At 35.6% G+C, this 19,932-nt stretch overlaps 2 protein-coding genes across 6 annotated transcripts; both read left to right on the forward strand.

The window, feature by feature from the left end:
• Positions 1-203: 203 nt before the first annotated feature.
• LOC117913493 (BURP domain protein RD22-like) lies at positions 204-14,869 on the forward strand. Of its 5 annotated transcripts, none has more exons than XM_034828482.1 (3): positions 204-291; positions 1,165-1,270; positions 13,791-14,869. In XM_034828482.1, the coding sequence occupies exons 1-3, from the start codon at positions 253-255 to the stop codon at positions 14,612-14,614; spliced, it is 969 nt and encodes a 322-aa protein (XP_034684373.1). In that variant the 5' UTR covers positions 204-252; the 3' UTR covers positions 14,615-14,869. The 5 variants fall into 5 exon arrangements, with proteins under 5 accessions (XP_034684373.1, XP_034684369.1, XP_034684370.1 ...); XM_034828478.1 differs by lacking the exon at positions 204-291 and adding an exon at positions 299-642; XM_034828479.1 differs by lacking the exon at positions 204-291 and adding an exon at positions 299-642 and having other exon boundaries at positions 13,794-14,869.
• Positions 14,870-15,456: 587 nt separating this feature from the next.
• On the forward strand, positions 15,457-16,904 carry LOC117912329 (BURP domain protein RD22-like). Its single transcript, XM_034826882.1, has 3 exons — positions 15,457-15,532; positions 15,654-15,765; positions 15,859-16,904. The coding sequence occupies exons 2-3, from the start codon at positions 15,732-15,734 to the stop codon at positions 16,671-16,673; spliced, it is 849 nt and encodes a 282-aa protein (XP_034682773.1). The 5' UTR covers positions 15,457-15,532; positions 15,654-15,731; the 3' UTR covers positions 16,674-16,904.
• Positions 16,905-19,932: the final 3,028 nt, after the last annotated feature.

Here is a 19,932-nt window from a genome sequence, read left to right on the forward strand (position 1 = left end):
GAAGGAATGACTCTAATATATTGTCACTTATACTAGGGTTATCAATTTTTAATGAATTATGTTAGATTAAAGAGCTTATCACTTATGCTGTTAAAGTAGCTTTATCAGGTATTCAAAATGAGTGGTTATAATTCTCTCTCATCACATCAAATGGCTACTGCAAAGGAGTCCTGGCCCCCATATATAGAGGCCCCTCCCTTCAATTGTTTCCATTCAAGCTTAGCCACATTCGTCTTCAGTTAAAGCGCTTTCATGGAGTTTTACCTCCTTCCCCTTCTGGCATTTCTCTCTGTGAGCCTTAACTTCCAACTTTACATACACCGAGCATATCATAAAGCATGCACTACGTTACTATTTTGCAGGAAAAATATTAGACATGTTCTCTATTTTGGAAGATCAAGAAAAAGCCCAGATGAAACTATTCTTTACTGAGCAATTTCAAAATATTTTTCTGAAAATATTGAAAAAAACAATATGCAAATTTAAATGGACGGAGTTGGCAACATGCATCTTCATCTTTTTTATTTTAAGTCATCGTATATATTTGCTAATGCTAGCTCATTTCTTCTTGTAACTGAATTATGGCCGCTTGGGGTGGTGGAAAGCCATGCTTCTCTGCGATCTGAGCTTTACTGGCCCTTGGTATTGCCAAACACTCCCAAACCAAAGTTTTGTGGGTTCTCTTGCGGCCTGCTAAATTTTTTCTTACCCCTAAATTCCTCTGCTCCATTTCTTTGATTTCGTTTATTTTATTTTAATTTTTTTGGTGGTTGTGAAAAAATAAAAAATAAAAAGGTTTCATTCTCTGATTAAATTCGGTATTGTAGCTTTCTGTCACAGGTTCATGAGCCCCTAGCCATCTAAGCTTCTCTTAGTAAATTCCTTATATCTGGTTTGAAAATGGGAAAGGTGAAAAGCTAGCTCTCTATAACTAGGAAGGAGTTCTAACATACTTTTCTAATCAAGAAAAAGAAACTAGATTTTCTTTGAAGCTATTTTTAATGGCTTTTGGAACTTGGGAATGAGATGTTTTGCAGAAAAATATGTTCACAATTTTCATAATTTTTAACAATTTTCCTTTTATATTTTCAAAGACATTTTTAATAACAGACCATTCAATATAAGATTGTAACAAGAATTAACGTATCTGAACTTCTGTTCCAGCTAACGCTAACAGCGGGTGATTCCGATCTACCTTCTGAAATTTACTGGAATTCCGTGCTTCCAAACACTCCGATGCCTCAAGCTGTGAAGAAAAGCCTACGCCCAGGTTGGTTATAATACAAGTTTAAGAGTTCGTCATATATCGTTTTCTCAGTGGGTTACAGGATTCTGATTCTTAATTTGCAAAGGGACTGATATAGGCGTCAGCAAAGGAGGAGTGTCTGTGAGCACAGGCCACGAGGAAAAGCCTGTGTATGTTGGAGTAACGAAAGCGAAAAAACCTATTTTCTTTTACAGGTATGCTGCTACTGAAGATCAACTTCATGATGATCCAAGCGTGGCTCTATTCTTCTTGGAAAAGGACATGCGTCTTGGCACAAAGATGAACTTGGACTTCATGAAAAATACAAACGAAGCCACCTTCTTACCTCACCAAGTTGCCACTTCAATACCCTTCTCATCAGACAAGTTGCCCGAAATTTTGGACCAATTATCTGTGAAACCAGAATCAGTAGAAGCTGAGACAATCAAGAATACTATTTTAGATTGTGATAGACCTGGAATTAAAGGAGAGGAAAAGTATTGTGCAACCTCATTAGAATCCATGATTGATTTCAGCACCTCAAAGCTGGGGAATAAGGGTGTTAAGGCAGTTTCCACAGAGGTAGAAAACAAGTCCCAGACGCTGTACAGAATTGCAGCTGGTGTGGAGAAGATGGGAGGTGACGTTTCTGTGGTGTGCCATAAAATGGAGTATGCATACGCAGTGTTTTACTGTCACAAGATCGCTGCCACAAGGGCTTATATGGTTCCCCTGGTGGGCAGGGATGGGACAAAAGCGAAAGCAGTTGCATTGTGTCATACAAAGACAAAGGAATGGAACCCCAAGCATTTGGCCTTTCAACTGCTCAAAGTCAAGCCAGGAGTTCCCATCTGCCATTTCCTTACTCAGGATCAGATCATCTGGGTGGTTTCAAAATAGAAATGCAGGGGCAATAAATAAATAAAGAAAATAATCCATCTTTAGTACCTCGATCGGTAATCTAATGAACTTATGAGTTATGAGTTGTTTGCTGCCACGCTCGCCCTAATGTATTATGTTTGTATGTAACTATGTATGCGTGTGGGATATTGTATATATGATCTGGTGTGCTTTGGAACAAGGGACATGCATGGAGCCCAGTGTTTATAAAATAATTAATCAAGTTGGATGGAATCCTTTATCATCCTTTATCTTTACCATCTTTATGACAGAAAAAATAAATAAAGAGAGAGAGGGGGGGGGGGGGGAAGCAACGTCTGAAATCATGTTTGCTCCCACTACATCCTGTCCCTTTCTCACTTTATTTTGCTCCCACTACATCCTGTCCCTTTCTCACTTTATTTTCCTTCCCTTCCCATTGGAGTAGATAAGAAGGGAAGAAAATAATGTGAAAGGGAATAAAACGATGTTAGGTTATGTTTGGTTACTAGAAAAGTTTGAAGTAAAATAGGAGAAAAAGAAAATAAAATAAAAAAAAATTTAATTAATAAATTATTTTTATATATTATTTGAAATTTCATTTATCTATTTTTTTTATATGAAGATTAATATGTATATTTTTAATTAATTTAATTATATTTTATTTTCCTTCATATTTTTTATAATAAAATCAAATATGAAAAAAATCATTTTCTTTTAACATTTGTTTTTCTTTCCTTATAAATTTCATGTAGTAAACATAACCTTAAAGAACTAGGAAGTTGGGTTTAAAATATATTTACAAAAAATTTCAAACTTTGAATTGATGGCAGTCTTTGTCTACTATGGTCGATGTCCAAGGCTAGTTGGTAAATATATGTTCTTGCTTAGATTTTTGTTATAAATTTAGCCTAGTCAATGAATTCATGGATGGTCTGGATATATTATCAAGTCCCAGATGCTGTACAGAATTGCAGCTGGTGTGGAGAAGATGGGAAGTGGCGTTTCTGTGGTGTGCCATGAAATGGAGTATGCATATGCTGTGTTTAACCGTCACAAGATCCAGGCCACAAGGCTTAATATGGTTCCCTCGGTGGGCAGGGATGGGACAAAAGCTAAAGCAATTGCGCTGTGTCATACAAAGACAATGGAATGAAATCCCAAGCATTTGACCTTGTTAGAAAATATAGTACTACCCACACAAAAATGTCAAAAATTATAACTACACCGTACATATCTATTGCACCATGAACTTTTTCAGATCAAATGGAATTCAGGTTTTAGCAGAAGGACAAATATACAATTTTCTATAATTAATAAAATAAATTCTATTTTTATCTATTTGAATTGAAAAATAAAACACTTCAATGATATTTTTAAAAACATGTTATCATGTTACAACCACTTATTTTTATATTTAGTGTGCTTTATACTTTATCTCTCTCATTCAAAATTCTATACTTTACCCTCTAAATTTGTTGAAAAACAACATTTTGCCACCTAAACTTATTGAAAAGTCAATAAACAACATATTAAGTAAAAAAAGTAAAACTGAAATGTAAAGAAAAACACTTGTTATTAAAGGACAAAATTATTACACTTCGAAATTGCATTTAAAATCTGGAATGAATATACAAACATCTCTTTAAAATTAAAATTCAAAAGTAATAGTTGTCATAGTTCAAAGGCATTTGAAAAATTCCACTTTAAAATTATCATCTTTACCCAGGTTTAAACCATTGATCAAATTGGGTGCAAAAAAATAAAAGTTTTGTAATTAGGGGATTAAGTGTTGCTCTATAGCGAATTTGGAGGGCAAAGTTTTGAGTTCTAAATGCAATAAAGCAAAATATAAAACAGCTAAAGATTCAAATGGTAAAATGTATTTAACCCTCATATTTTAATTCCAAAATGTGAAACCAAGTGTAGACCCTCCATTTTGTCCTCCTAGCACATGTCCTATTAGGTATTTGTTCAATACTTTATAGCAAGTCCCTGGAGGTCCATTACTACTCGTGTAGTCTATTTTTTCTAAGTCACCTTGGGGATTTTGGTTGAGGGATTTACCTAATCTCATTGTGACTTTTAGCAACTCTATTTAGACTTAGGATCACTTAGGCACCTTAGGCCCACTTAGGCCCCATAGGCCCACTTAGGCACCTTAGGCCCATTTAGGCACCCTATGCCCATTTAGATACACTTGGCCCATTAAGCACCACCCTAGGCCCACTTAGGCAGCATAGACCCACTTATTCACCTTAGGCCCACTTAAGCACCCTAGGCCCATTTAGGCACACTTGGCCCATTAGTCATCACCCTAGGCTCACTTAGGCACCCTAGGCCCATTTAGGCACCCTAAACCCATTTAGGCATCTTAGGCCCATTTAGATAATTTTTTGCATGAATGCATGGTTTTGAGTTATTAATACACTTATTTTTTTTTTAGAAACAAATTTTTATATACATCATTTGGAAACGTTTTGAGTTATTATTTGTTTTATGCATGAATCAAATACGTTTTGCATGAAAAGTATGTTAGAACCTTACATTTTGTTTACAACAGAAAAATGTAGAGATATTATGTTTTGCAAATTTAAATAATTGAAATAAGTATTTGACTCTGATTTGTTTGACTCTTGTCAACAGGATAATAATAGTTGACTTTCGACTTTTTGGCCCTTGTACTAACGGGATATAATAGTTGACCTTTACATTTCTTAGTAAGGAATGTAATTGATTTGGACCCCAGCCTCTAAGGGTTTGGTTAGAGGTTATTAGTACTAGTAGTGTTTGGTTTCATCCACCTTAAAGGAACAATTTGAGGTTAACCACCTATTTGAAAAGTCTCAGCTAACTGCGTACCATTTAATGTTTGATGATTAGAGTAAATAAATTATTTGAATGTTTTGATTGAATTTGATATGAAAATATTTGAATCAGAAATGAAACTGTATAGTAAAAGTTTTGAATGTATTAGCAAAACTGACTTAAAGGTTTATGAAAATAATTAGTTATAAAATCTCCTATTTTGCAAGTAAACTTGAAATATTTGATCTATGAAATTGTATTAATATTCCTTATTGGGCTTTGAGTTCATTCCCCTTTGTTGATAATTTTTCAGGTACCCTTAGTTCGGGCGAGGAGTGATGGCTAGGTCGAGGAATGGTCATCATTAGGATTTTGCTTAGGATGTTATTTTTGGGCATTGTTAGCTTATAAGTTTATGTTCATTTCGATTATTTCACTATGATTACTACTCAAAAAGTGCTATTTGATAGCTTGTAATTAACTCTTTTAAACACTTTTGAGTAGTAGTTATCACCTTTTAACCCAATTAACATGTTAAGGACCCTTGCAATCAATTCTAATCAAATTGTGTTAAGTTTTGGTGTTTTGATAGCTTTTTTATCACCAAAGCAATCCGAGATTGAGGAGAGTTTTTTGGAATCCATGGCAAAGCAATGGAGAGCTCAAAAACATGAAGAACCGAAGCTTTTAAGTCCTTTGCCATAAGCAAATCCGGATATCTCATATCCGAAATTCTATCCGGAATGCAAGGAGTGTGGGATCCTTCAGTCTTCCCTGCAAAAGATGTCCGGACAAGGAGTCCGGACACACCATCGAAAGGCAGCGGAACGTGGGCTGTAGCAAGGCTTGCTCACTTTAGTCAATGTTTTCCATCCGGACAACATATCCGGATAGGATATGCTATCGTCCGGGGTGTGATGTTCACGAGTGTCGTGTGCTTCTCCCTGAAGGAGTCCGGATAGGGAAGCGCCGCCATTTGTCATCTTGGGGAATCCGGATGGAGTTGCTTCGGATAGCAATGCGCGCTCCGTATCATCAGGGGAAGGGGTCTCTACACCTTGTACACGCAGACGGTCCTCCTTACGACGTTTCACCTTCTCCGGATATCTCCCATCCGGAATTCTGTCTGACAAACATTCCACCTTCTCCGGATATTTCACATCCGACACCTAATGCCGGATGAGAGAGGATGACGTTTCAACTTCCCCGGTTAGATATGTCCGGATCCTCTAACAGCGCTTACCCGGAGAGTTTCGCAGCCGTTTTGCATAGTGCTGCGGTGTTCTCCTGAAGCTTCCTGACCGACATTTTGAGATATTTTGAGATATTTTTCTTTAGATATTTGATGTCTAAATCCCCAAACTCTCCTTGTAATCCACCTATCATAGGATTCCTTAGTCTTTAAGTAAGAACAAAGGATGAATAACCTCATATATATAGTTTGTAATTTCCTTTACACAAGATATCATGTAGGGGACGAAAGACAAGGCTGGTAGACAGATCTTTTGTACAGTTTTGCAAAGAAGTATAATATAGAGCTTTTGCTCTACCTTACCTACTTGTTTTGATTGTTTATATTCTGCTAATTTTTCTTACTAGCCAAACAAGCTCTGAGGAAGTTTCCTCAGAGAATGAGTGGCTAGACTTTTAATTCCTTGGAGTTAAGGTTGCCGGGAAAGGTTCCAAGTGCAAGAATTTATAGCTTTGTGGTTTCAGCCATTAATGAAGAGAAAGTGTGATCCTTTAATGATTTCTATGTTTTTAGTTAACTTAAAACACCTTCAATTCACTTGAGCCAACACTTGGTAAAGCAAGTGATCTCCGTCCATGGAGATGCACTAGTTCACCTCTTGCAAGCTTTTGGGAAGTGACTTGAAGGTAGAATTTTCTAGAATTGCCAACACTTGGTAAGCTTTTGGACTCCAAAGAGACATCCATTAGTTATCTCTTGCGAGCTTGAGAAAGGAAGTCCAGAGTTAAAGATCATCTTGAATGGTAAATGCTAGGTAAGAGGCACGAGCCATTGCAAGTTGCATCAGTGAGAGGGAATTAGAGCTGAAATCCATTTAAGGGATGCATCTATACGGCACCGGTTAGAGAATTGACTATATGTTAATTCTCTAATGCGAGGAAATGAACCAAATGACCGGAGCTCTGTTTTTGCATGAGAAACCTCCCCTGTGAACCCAAACCTCCAAGGAATGTTTTTCTTCATAAGTAATTTCCATTACTTTCTTTTTAGTTAGCTTGAAACAAAACCTCATTTAACCAAAGTTTGTGTTTTATTTCTTAAGCTAACCTTGACATGAAAAAACACCAATTTAACTTTGAATTGATATCAGTTGTGAGTTGAAAACCCTTCCCAGAGAACGATCCTAGAGCCACTATGCTATATTAGCTAAAGCTATCCTAATGCATGGTGATATAGGTTATAAATTTTGTTGATTACTCTCTCAATCAAAGAGCACCAGCTGGACATGAATCAGCTGAGACACCAATTGGGAACGAATAATTTGGTTCTTGGAAGCTATTTAGATATTGAACTTTTAAATTTTTATGATAGTTTGAAGTTGAGATTTGGAGATTATGAAAATTTTTGTTAGTACTTGAATTGTTTGAGTTTACAATCTATTTGGATAATGGATTTTGGTTGATGGATGCTTAGTTTTTAAGTTAAGTTTTAAAGATTTTAGAATTTTGTTCCACTGCTTTGAACATGTATGGTAATTGGTAACTTCCAATTACAAGATAATTGTTTGGGTCAGGTTACACTTAAAGCCTTCGGGTTTGAGGTGTGAAATGACCATCACACCCTTAGAGTGGGTCTTGGGGCGTGACAAACGTCCTTTTGGTTTTCACTTTATTTCCCATCCCTTTCCATTCATCCAATTTGATTTCTGGCTTTTTCCTTTAACTTTTTTTTTTTAACACAAAAGTAAGAGAAAATTGAGTAAATAAGAAGAAAAGAAAATAACTACACGAAGTGTGGAAAATATGGTGACACATTTTTAATTATTGCATAGAGGCTCTTTTACATGTTAAACAAGAACCTCTAATTAATATATCATTTGAAAGCAATTATTCATTAAATGTTAAAGCTAGATGTGGTGTTAGTGAAAGTATTAGAACAAAAATATATTCATTAGATGATGTGATGCCAATAAAATCTTTAACACAAGGTTTTATTGTAGTTCGGAATATCACAACTACATTCATGGATAAAAGAAAATATATATTGTAAAAGATATTATAAAGAAAAAAGAAAATTTACCTTCTACCATTTTTACACCTCTCCCTAGTCATTTCCCTTGAAACGTGAGTTTTATATCAAATTCATTTTAGCTTTAACTACAATAGTTTTAGAATAATCATTTTTATGAAGTGTTACATTAAAAATAAATAAATCTTTAAATGTCGTTCAAGTTAGATGTAACTTGGGTTGGTCCAACTTCCCCGACCCAGGTCCAAACAAAGGTTTAGATTAGCATCGACAAGATTTAAATGAGTTAAGGTTGGACTATTGGGTTAGAAAAATATTTGTTCGAGTTGGTGTGAGTTAAAGATCCAAGCAACTTGTTGAAACTTACTTATATATTATTATTTTTAAATTATAATATATATTATTTTATTAGAATGTGAAAAAATATATATATATATAGTCTTTGCCACTTATGCTATGCTAGGTTTATCACTTTATAATTATGTTAGATTAAAGAACTTATCATTTATGCCCTTGAAGTTGTTTTATCCGGTATTCAAAAGGTTAGAGAGAGAGAGAGAGAGAATAACTCTAATATATTGTTATTTATGCTAGGTTTATCACTTTTTAATTATAATAGATTAAAGACCTTATCACTTATGCTGTTAAAGTTGCTCTATTTGGTATTCAAAATGACAGGTTATGATTCTCTCTCATCTCATCAAATGGCTACTGCAAAGGAGTCCTGACCCCCATATATAGAGGTCCCTCCCTTCAGTTGTTTCCATTCAAGCTTAGTCACATTCGTATTCAATGAAAGCGCTTTCATGGAGTTTTACCTGCTTCCCCTTCTAGCGTTTCTCTATGTGGAAATTGTATTAATGTTTTTTTATTAGGTTTTGAGCTTATGTCTATTCGTTGATAATTTTTCAGGTACTCTCAGTTCGAGTAAGGAGTGATGGCTAGGCCGGAGAATTTTTCTTTGTTATGATTTTGGTTCAAACTTGGACCTTATTTAGACATTAAAATTTAATTTCTGTTTGAATTATTTGAGTTTGGAGTTATTTGGACAATAACACTTTGGTTGATGTGTTGATTTTTAAAGTTGAGAATTGAAAATTATAAAATTTATTTATTTTACTACTTTGAATATAAATTTGGTAATTGGTAATTTCCGGTTACAAGAATAATGTTTATAATGTTTCCACTTTGAGCCTTCGAGCTTAAGGTGTGAAATGACTATCATGTGCATGAAGTAGGAATGACCATCATGTACATGAAGTAGGTTTTGGGGCGTGACATATTTTTTTTCCTTCAAATCCTTTATCTTCACTATCTTTATGACAATAAATAAATAAATAAACATTTGAAATTATGTTTTCTCCCACCAACATCATTTCCCTTTTCTCATTTTATTTTCCTTGTGATCTTTGAGAGAGCTCAGAAGTTGGGAGTAAAATATCTCTACTAAAAAATTCAAACTTTGAGTTGATGGCAATCTTTGTCTACTATGGTCAATGTCCAAGGCTAGTTGGTTTCACAATTACTTGCCTAGATTTTTCTTATAAGCCTAGCCTAGTCAATAAATTCATGGATGATCCAGATATATTATAAAGTTATCTTTTTGTTAGAAAGATAATACTATAAATTCTTATTAAAAAAATAAACTAAAAAGTATTTAAATATCTTTTTCTAAATTTCCTATATATCAATTTTAATTACAAAATAATATTAAAGTGTCAAAATAATATAAAAATACCTCCCAATCTTCCTAAATATTAACTTTAATCAAAGAATAATATTTATACAAATTATTTTAAAAAATATAACTTTATTTGCAAAAGAAATTTTAATTTAAAAAAAAAAAAGACTTTTATAGCTTTATTTACAAAAATATTAAAATTCAATCCAATCTTATTAAGAAAATGATTTTTACAACTTTAATATGCAAAAATAACTCTCTTCCTATTCTCATTAAAAAAAAAACAGTTTTTGGATAATTTTATTAAAAATTAATTTTTTGGACAACTTCATTTACAAAACAATTTTCGGAACAATTTTTATTAAACAAAGAAATTTTCGAATAATTATTATTAATCTGAATTTTTTATTAATAAAAAAAATTATTTTATTAAGAAGAATATTTTAAAACTATTATTTTATTAAAACATGTTTACTGAATTGTTTATCTTATTTAAATAAAATTTCTTATTTGTTTGATATTCAATTATATACACACTCAATAAATTTTTATAAACAAATATTTACATGAACCAATAGAAAAGTGAGAAATAAAACGTGTACCTAAATAAGTTTACAATAAGTTCAATATCTTCATGTGCCTCCAAACTCCATGAAATTCAACCCTCCAGGTGTCACGAATTCATACTCAGCCAACAGAATACCAATGTAAGTAGTAGAATGGGCATATTCAAAACAAAAATAAGGCAAATGTAAATATACAAAAATGTACAAAGTTCAAAATAAATATTGAAGCCCAAATTCAAACTTCAAATTAGTATCATAAATTTCACCAATAAAATGGGCTCAAATTAACAAATATAACCCAATAGAAATATTCCACATGCCATAGGCCCTGGTTCAAAATTTTTAAGTTAATAACCAAAATACAAGCAGAATCTAATAAAACATAATAAATTAAAATAAATTTCATTAGACCAAAATTTAATATCCAATAATTCAAGCCTAATTTAACATACAAACCCAAATCCACAATCAAAATCAACCCTATTTAATGTGTAAAGCCCAAATGTAACAAAAATATATTACAATATTATCTCATGCCCAAATTAAATAATTCAATTGAGAATCTATATAAATTATTAATTAATATAACAAATTTTACCAACAAAAAATGAGTCCAAAATTCATATCAATTAACAAACTCACATTAATAATATACAATGTAAAAGGAAATAATGTCTCAAGCTCAATCCAATAACTCAAATAAATAACCAATAAGTAATAGACTCAAGTCTAAATAAGATAAACAATATATAATTGGCATAATCCAAAGATCCCAAATTAACCAACAAACGCAATATATTCACATACTCAAATTCCATATTCATAAATAATACACTGTAGAGATCAAAAATTAATTATAATAAGAAAATAAAAACACATAAATAATAAATAAGGAAATGAGAACTTACTCAATTTCAAAGAAGAGAAGAAAGAGTAGCAGTGAAGCTGTTTGGAGATGGAAAAAAATAAATAAGAAAATAAAATAAAAAGAAATGGTTGGAAAAAAAAAAAAAAATGGGTGAGGTAAAAAAGAGAAAGCGAGGGAAATAGAAGAATGAGAAAGTGGAATAGGGTTGGCCGAAAATGGCACCAATGTCATGTTGCCGACAATGATGATGGTGATGGATGACGTGGAAGGTTGATGGTCTTTTGAGAAAATAATAATAATAATAATAATAATAAATAAATAAATAATAAATAATAAATAGTAAAATAAAATAAAATAAAATATAAAAAAGAGAAAAGGGGGTCGTGTGGGTGTGGAATGGAGTCTTTATGAGTGGCAGTGTGGAGGAAGGAAGAAAAGAAAGGGTGGAAGCTAAAAAAATGGGACCGGAAAAATCGGAAGAAAAAAGGAAAAGACTAGGAAAATGAGAAGAGGGAAAAGAGGAGGAGAATGGGTTTATGTGACATGGGGTACGGAGGAGGTATAAGAGAAAGCGGGAAAAAGAAAAAAAAATGAAGAAAAGAAGGAAAGGGAACAGAAAAAGAAAGAAAGAAAAGTAAAATAAAATAATAAAAATAGAAATATAATATAAATTATAAAATACAAATAAAACAATAATAATGAAAATTAAGATTTAAAGGGTATGAAGGGATAAAAAGAATCAAATATAATCAAATTTAAAATCTAAGGATAAAATTAGGTCAAAATCAATGAAAAAATGAATTTAGGATAAATTTTGTGATCTATACTTAATTTGTCTAGAAAAAAATTAGGAAGGTAATGTTTTTAAAAGTGAACAAAATAAAAAGGAATAAAAATATTCAAAAAGGGTGATCATTTTTCAACAAAATTAAAGGAAGAGGTTACCTTTACAATTTCATAGTTATTTAAGCTATATATTAGAGTCACCCTAATTTTAAAAATTATTATAATTAATTAAAATTAATATAGAAAATATTGAATTATGTTAAATTTGTATTGGATGGTTTTTTCTAGGTAAATAACAATGGTGGGTGTCTCCACCTCTATAATTGAATTTGTAAAGCACCACCTGCTTTTGGACAAAGCACATGGAGCCCAATGTTTCCAAAGTAATTAATCAAGTTGATGGGATTAGTCCCTTTCTCCTTTCATTATTAATATATAAACAATAAACCAACCTTTGATTTTCACTTTATTTCCCTGCCCTCTCCACTCATCCTATTTCATTTCCACCATTTTCGTTTTATTTATTTTTAATATATATCAAATGGCTACTGCAAAGGAGTCCTGGCCCCCATATATAGAGGCCCCTCCCTTCAATTGTTTCCATTCAAGCTTAGCCACATTCGTCTTCAGTTAAAGCGCTTTCATGGAGTTTTACCTCCTTTCCCTTCTGGCATTTCTCTCTGTGAGCCTTAACTTCCAACTTTACATACACCGAGCATATCATAAAGCATGCACTACGTTATTATTTTGCAGGAAAAATATTAAACATGTTCTCTATTTTGGAAGAAGATCAAAACAAAGCCCAGATGAAACTATTCTGTACTGAGCAATTTCAAAATATTTTTCTGAAAATATTGAAAAAAACAATATGCAAATTTAAATGGGCGGAGTTGGCAACATGCATCTTCATCTTTTTTATTTTAAGTCATCGAATATATTTGCTAATGCTAGCTCATTTCTTCTTGTAACTGAATTATGACCGCTTGTGGTGGTGGAAAGCCATGCTTCTCTGCGATCTGAGCTTTACTGGCCCTTGGTATTGCCAAACACTCCCAAACCAAAGTTTTGTGGGTTCTCTTGCGGCCTGCTAAATTTTTTCTTACCCCTAAATTCCTCTGCTCCATTTCTTTGATTTCGTTTATTTTATTTTAATTTTTTTGGTGGTTGTGAAAAAATAAAAAATAAAAAGGTTTCATTCTCTGATTAAATTCGGTATTGTAGCTTTCTGTCACAGGTTCATGAGCCCCTAGCCATCTAAGCTTCTCTTAGTAAATTCCTTATATCTGGTTTGAAAATGGGAAAGGTGAAAAGCTAGTTCTCTATAACTAGGAAGGAGTTCTAACATACTTTTCTAATTAAGAAAAAGAAACTAGATTTTCTTTGAAGCTATTTTTAATGGCTTTTGGAACTTGGGAATGAGATGTTTTGCAGAAAAATATGTTCACAATTTTCCTTTTATATTTTCAAAGGCATTTTTAATAACAGACCATTCAATATAAGATTGTAACAAGAATTAACGTATCTGAACTTCTGTTCCAGCTAACGCTAACAGCGGGTGATTCCGATCTACCTTCTGAAATTTATTGGAATTCCGTGCTTCCAAACACTCCTATGCCTCAAGCTGTGAAGAAAGCCTACGCCCAGGTTGGTTATAATACAAGTTTAAGAGTTCGTCATATATCGTTTTCTCAGTGGGTTACAGGATTCTGATTCTTAATTTGCACACCTGTTGGAAGAAGAAAGCACTGGTGTAGAAATTGGGAAAGGGACTGATATAGGCGCCAGCAAAGGAGGAGTGTCTGTGAGCACAGGCCACGAGGAAAAGCCTGTGTATGTTGGAGTAACGAAATCGCAAAAACCTAATTTCTTTTACAGGTATGCTGCTACTGAAGATCAACTTCATGCTGATCCAAGCGTGGCTCTATTCTTCTTGGAAAAGGACATGCGTCTTGGCACAAAGATGAACTTGGACTTCATGAAAAATACAAACGAAGCCACCTTCTTGCCTCACCAAGTTGCCACTTCAATACCCTTCTCATCAGACAAGTTGCCCGAAATTTTGGACCAATTATCTGTGAAACCAGAATCAGTAGAAGCTGAGACAATTAAGAATACTATTATAGATTGTGAGAGACCTGGAATTAAAGGAGAGGAAAAGTATTGTGCAACCTCATTAGAATCCATGATTGATTTCAGCACCTCAAAGCTGGGGAATAAGGGTGTTAAGGCAGTTTCCACAGAGGTAGAAAACAAGTCCCAGACGCTGTACAGAATTGCAGCTGGTGTGGAGAAGATGGGAGGTGACGTTTCTGTGGTGTGCCATAAAATGGTGTATGCATATGCAGTGTTTTACTGTCACAAGATCGCTGCCACAAGGGCTTATATGGTTCCCCTGGTGGGCAGGGATGGGACAAAAGCGAAAGCAGTTGCATTGTGTCACACAAATACAAAGGAATGGAACCCCAAGCATTTGGCCTTTCAACTGCTCAAAGTCAAGCCAGGAGTTCCCATCTGCCATTTCCTTACTCAGGATCAGATCATCTGGGTGGTTTCAAAATAGAAATGCAGGGGCAATAAATGAATAAAGAAAATAATCCATCTTTAGTACCTCGATCGGTAATGTAATGAACTTATGAGTTATGAGTTGTTTGCTGCCACGCTCGCCCTAATGTATTATGTTTGTATGTAACTATGTATGCGTGTGGGATATTGTATATATGATCTGGTGTGCTTTGGAACAAGGGACATGCATGGAGCCCAGTGTTTATAAAATAATTAATCAAGTTGGATGGAATCCTTTATCATCCTTTATCTTTACCATCTTTATGACAGAAAAAAAAAAAAAAAAGGAGGGGGGGAAAGCAACGTCTGAAATCATGTTTGCTCCCACTACATCCAGTCCCTTTCTCACTTTATTTTCCTTCCCTTCCCATTGGAGTAGATAAGAAGGGAAGAAAATAAAGTGAAAGGGAATAAAAGGATGTTAGGTTATGTTTGGTTACTAGTGTGTTTTATACTTTATCTATCGCATTCAAAATTTTATACTTTGCCCTCTAAATTTGTTATTAAACAACGTTTTGCTACCTAAACTTATTAAAAGTCAATAAACGATATATTAAGTAAAAAAGTAAAACTGAAATATAAAGAAAAATACTTGTTATTCAAGGTCAAAATTACATTTAAAATCTTGAATAAATATACAAATGTCTCTTTAAAATTAAAATTCAAAACTAATAATTGTCATAGTTCAAAGGCATTTGGAAAATTCCACTTTAAAATTATCATCTTTACCCAGGTTTAATCCATTGATCAAATCGGGTGGAAAAAAATAAAAAGTTTTGTAATTGGGGGATTAAGTGTTGCTCTATAACGAATTTGGAGGGCAAAGTCTTGAGTTCTAAATGCGATCTGAGCTTTACTGGCCCTTGGTGTTGCTAAACACTCCCAAGCCAAGTTTTGTGGGTTTTCTAGCGGCCTGGTAATTCGTTTCTAATTTCTAAACTCCTCTGCTAACTTACTCTTTTTCTTCACTTTTTGGGTGTTAAGAGAAAAAGAAATTAAAAATATAAGAATCTAACAAGAATGTATCTGAACTTCAGTTGCAGCTAACCCTAACAGCCGGTGATGCTGATCTACCTTCTGAAGTTTACTGGAATTCTGTGCTTCCAAACACCCCGATGCCACAAGCTGTCAAGAATAGTCTACGTCCAGGTTGGTTATGAAAGTTTAAGAGTTTGCCATAAATTATTTTAGGAGGGTGTTACAGGATTCTGATTCTTAGCATCATGGTGATCGAATATGCAGACCTGCTGGAAGACCAAAGCACCCCTGTAGAGATAGGGAAAGGCACTAGTATGGGTTTCAGCAAAGAAGGAGGAGCTATGAACATGTATGCTGGAGTTAAGCCAGCGAAAGCAGCAATGCCCTTCTCATACCATTATGCTGCTACAAAGGATCAGCTCCATGCCTACCCTAATGTGGCCATTTTCTTCTTGGAGAAGGACATGCATCCCGGCATGAAGCTGACCTTGCACTTCACCAAGACTACAAATGCTACTTTCTTACCTCACCAAGTAGCTAATTCATTACCCTTCTCTTCAGACAAGTTGCCTGAAATTCTGGACCAGTTGTCCATAAAACCAGAATCAGTAGAAGCTGAGACAATCAAGAATACGATTGAAGAGTGTGAGGACCCTGGAATTAAAGGGGAGGAAAAGTATTGTGCAACCTCATTAGAATCCATGATTGATTTCAGCACCTCGAAGCTGGGGAATAAGGGTGTCAAGGCCGTTTCAACAGAGGCAGAAAACAAGTCCCAGATTAAGTACAGAATTGCAGCTGGTTTGGAGAAGATGGGAGGCGACTTCTCTGTGGTGTGCCATAAAATGAATTACCCATATGCAGTGTTTTACTGTCATAAGATCCAGGCCACAAGGGCTTATATGGTTCCCTTGGTGGGCAGGGATGGGACAAAAGCAAAAGCAGTTGCAGTGTGTCATGCAAATACAATGGAATGGAACCCCAATCATTTGGCCTTTCAACTGCTCAAAGTCAAGCCGGGAACTGCTCCCATCTGCCATTTCCTTCCTGAGGACCATGTCGTCTGGGTTGCAAAGTAGAGATGGGCAATTAATGAATAAATAAATAAACTCATCTGAGTTCTTCGGTAATGTTATGAATTGGAATATCATCGTGAGGGGCACTTGATGTTAATTTGGTATTTTTATGCAGTGTATACATGCTAGCTGCAACCCTCACTCTTTATACTATCTATTAGATATGTAAGCGTGCCAGATATTGCCTTCTCTTAGTTAAATACTAATGCTACTTATTCTGGTGTGCTTCGCCAATTTATTTTGTATGAAATTGGATTATATACTAGTAAATGATAGGTATGACATAGGATTTAACTGCGTCCGAGAAGGAGCTTGGGCAACAACAGAAAGTTTTCCTTTCTACCTTAGAGAAAAAGGGAAGCGATCTAAGGTGCAAAAACGTGGGGATGAGTGTTATCTTGGGGAGGTGTTGTTGGTATGCTAACCGAATGGTGCAGCGTGAGGAAACTGAACCTCCACCAGAGGATCCAATTGATGCTTCTTCTAGAATTGAAGCCATTGAGTCACAGCCTAGCAGAATCTCCATCTCTCACCAACAAGATGTCGGCTATTGGTTTAGACTGCTGCTTATTGGTGATTCCAAACGACAAACCAATATCCTCGGTTTCAGAATCAGCTGCAATGTTGGCAACGGCACCTCAGGAACCCCATAACTTTGTTCAGACAGATTATTCTCCTCAATTTTGTGCTTCAGTTCACTCAAGATCACACAAACTTCTTGTGCAGTATAATTATTTCCCTGAATCCAAGAAAGGAATGGACGCAGACCTTTGAGAGCTTAGTCTTGAGTTTCTGGGTCCTGAACATACTTGCAACCTCCTTGATGTTTTCGTAAGCTCATCTTTTACACTTCCCGGAACAAGTCTGCGAAGAGCAATGCAAGGTTGCTGGGATAGGCCTGACTCCTGAAGCTTCTAGAACTGGGTCTTCCCACTTGAGATTCTGAAAACAGTCTCCTCTGAGAAAGGAGTTAACCAAAGCTGAAGGAAATGGTTTGAGGTGTTTCGGCTGAGGGTTTCAGGTTTGGGAGATGATGAAGGTTGGGTAGTGATGGAAATGATACGAAAGATAACAAATAAGGTTGGTGATGGATATCAGGGGCATGAAGAGCGAACAGTGGCGTCATTCCTATGTATACGGGTAAGAAATGGGTAAGAAATAGGTATTGACAGATGAAGGTTTAAAGAAGGACATAGGTGTAATGATACGGCTAGGGAAATAATAGACGCCAGTGGTAGTGGGTATGAATTATGGCTGTTCTAGCAGACTCTTCAAACCATCGTCCAAGTGAGTTTGCAGAAGGTGGTGAATTCAAAACATCCATGCAACCCCTCCAATTTGGTGCAGCACTGCATCTATTTCATCACCATCCTTCATTTCAAGCTCATCAGGAGGCCGCTCTCCACGGAGTTGGCGACCATCAAATAAGAATGCAATGGAGTTTAACTCCACTGACTGTCGATCACAGTAAGCAGTCATAAGCTTCCGTAACTGGGTGCTTCTTATGCACATTTGGAGGCTCCTTCTCAGATTTCTTTGGGGTGGGATCAGCTCGTATAGAGGCATAGACCTTTTTGTACATCTCCCCTATGCCATCAGGTTCAATACCTCTCTTTATGTACTCACTAAAGAGTGAGACCGATGCTTCTCTGGTTCGTCTTGATCTTTAGGTTGTGCACCATGGCCCCCATGACAAGATTTAGCATTGGCTTCATGCCCAGATCCTATGTAAGCATGTGTATCAACAAGCTCTTCACCTGGACCATTAACAACACTTTCAGTGACTTCAATAAGATGTTCAATTACAAGGCACTGCTTAGGGTCATTGTCCACTTGTGAACGGTGTAGCTCAATCTGCAGCTTCTCTTTCTCTTCTTGGAGAGCCCCATGGAATCTCAAATCAGGATACCGACGAGACAGTGACTTCTCCAATACGTCTGCATCCTTCTTTGTACGATCTCGTTTCAGAATAACATTCTGGACCATCATATCCTCACTATCAAGAGTGTATTCTCCATGGTCTGCATCAATGGCCTGCAAACCTTCCTTCAAGTTCTGAATCTGATGGTCGTGAACCATCGAAATCAATGGCACGAGCTTCAGATACCTATCGATCTCATCCTGAACTGTGCACGGACCATTGCAGCCAATCTTTCAACAAGTGGAGGACGTGAATAGTGGTAAGCTGAGTACCATGGATCTGTATTCATAGCCGACAAATTTTCTTCCTGCAGATTCACAAGTCTAACTTGAAGTGTTGCAGCAGACTGTTTGTTCTCATGATAATCTAGATTCAAAGCTTGAAGCAACTTTGACCAGGATTCTGGGATTCCTCCAGGAAGATCAAACTCTAGCAAACTTTCCCCGACAGCGGTAGAAGCCATCCACAGACAAACTCGTTGCATTGTATACACGGAGCCGTGCCTTAACAACAGCTTCAGTATCATCAGAATGGGCAATAAGCTTCGAAGCACAATGTGGAAGAGGGGGAAGCGGAGCTATGTATATTCCAAGAAATGGGTATCAAAAGGTGGGGATATGGTGGTGAGGTAGAAGACGGGTATGATAGGCATGAACAATGAGTGGGGTGGCTGAAAAATGATTTAACAAATGAATGGGTATTAATTAATGGGATGAGTGACAGAATATGGAGATATAAGGGGCATGAGGGATGGAAGGTGATGAGAGAAGCATGGGTATTGATTAATCGGATGAGTGGAAGTGTAGTGATAGAAATGGGCTTGATAGGTGTGAAAGAAAGGATGTGAACAGCATGGGAGAATGTAGGCGTGGAATCAATGGATTGGATGAAGGAGGTTAGTGAAAAATGGGTATAGGGGAGGGGTAAAATAAGCTTAAGAGGTGTAACTGACACCATTAACGTGAGGTGAGTGATTGCAAGGCTGAAGAGTACCGAACCTAGAAGAGTGTCTGAACTTCTCAAAATCACCCTCTAGCTGTTAGTTGGTATTATGATTTCCTCATTTGGTAAGCCTAAGGGTGAACAACGAGACAGCGAACCAGGTCCTAGAGTGTTTGATCCAACTGTGATGATCTCATCTCTCTCATCAATGGTTGATTCAAGTTGAGCAGACTGACCGTGTAGCTCTGGAGTTCATAGTGTCACGCCTAGACCTCTTTTTGCCTCTCTTACACCAGCTGTGTAGTGATTCTCTTACACTTTCAGCAACTAAGGCTTTCTTGCATCGAGATCTCATCTACGTGATAATTATGTTCAGAGGCACAGTGCAGTAGCTACGCC

The sequence above is a fragment of the Vitis riparia genome, chromosome 4, assembly GCF_004353265.1.
Source record: "Vitis riparia cultivar Riparia Gloire de Montpellier isolate 1030 chromosome 4, EGFV_Vit.rip_1.0, whole genome shotgun sequence".
In the NCBI taxonomy this organism is placed as follows: Eukaryota; Viridiplantae; Streptophyta; class Magnoliopsida; order Vitales; family Vitaceae; genus Vitis; species Vitis riparia.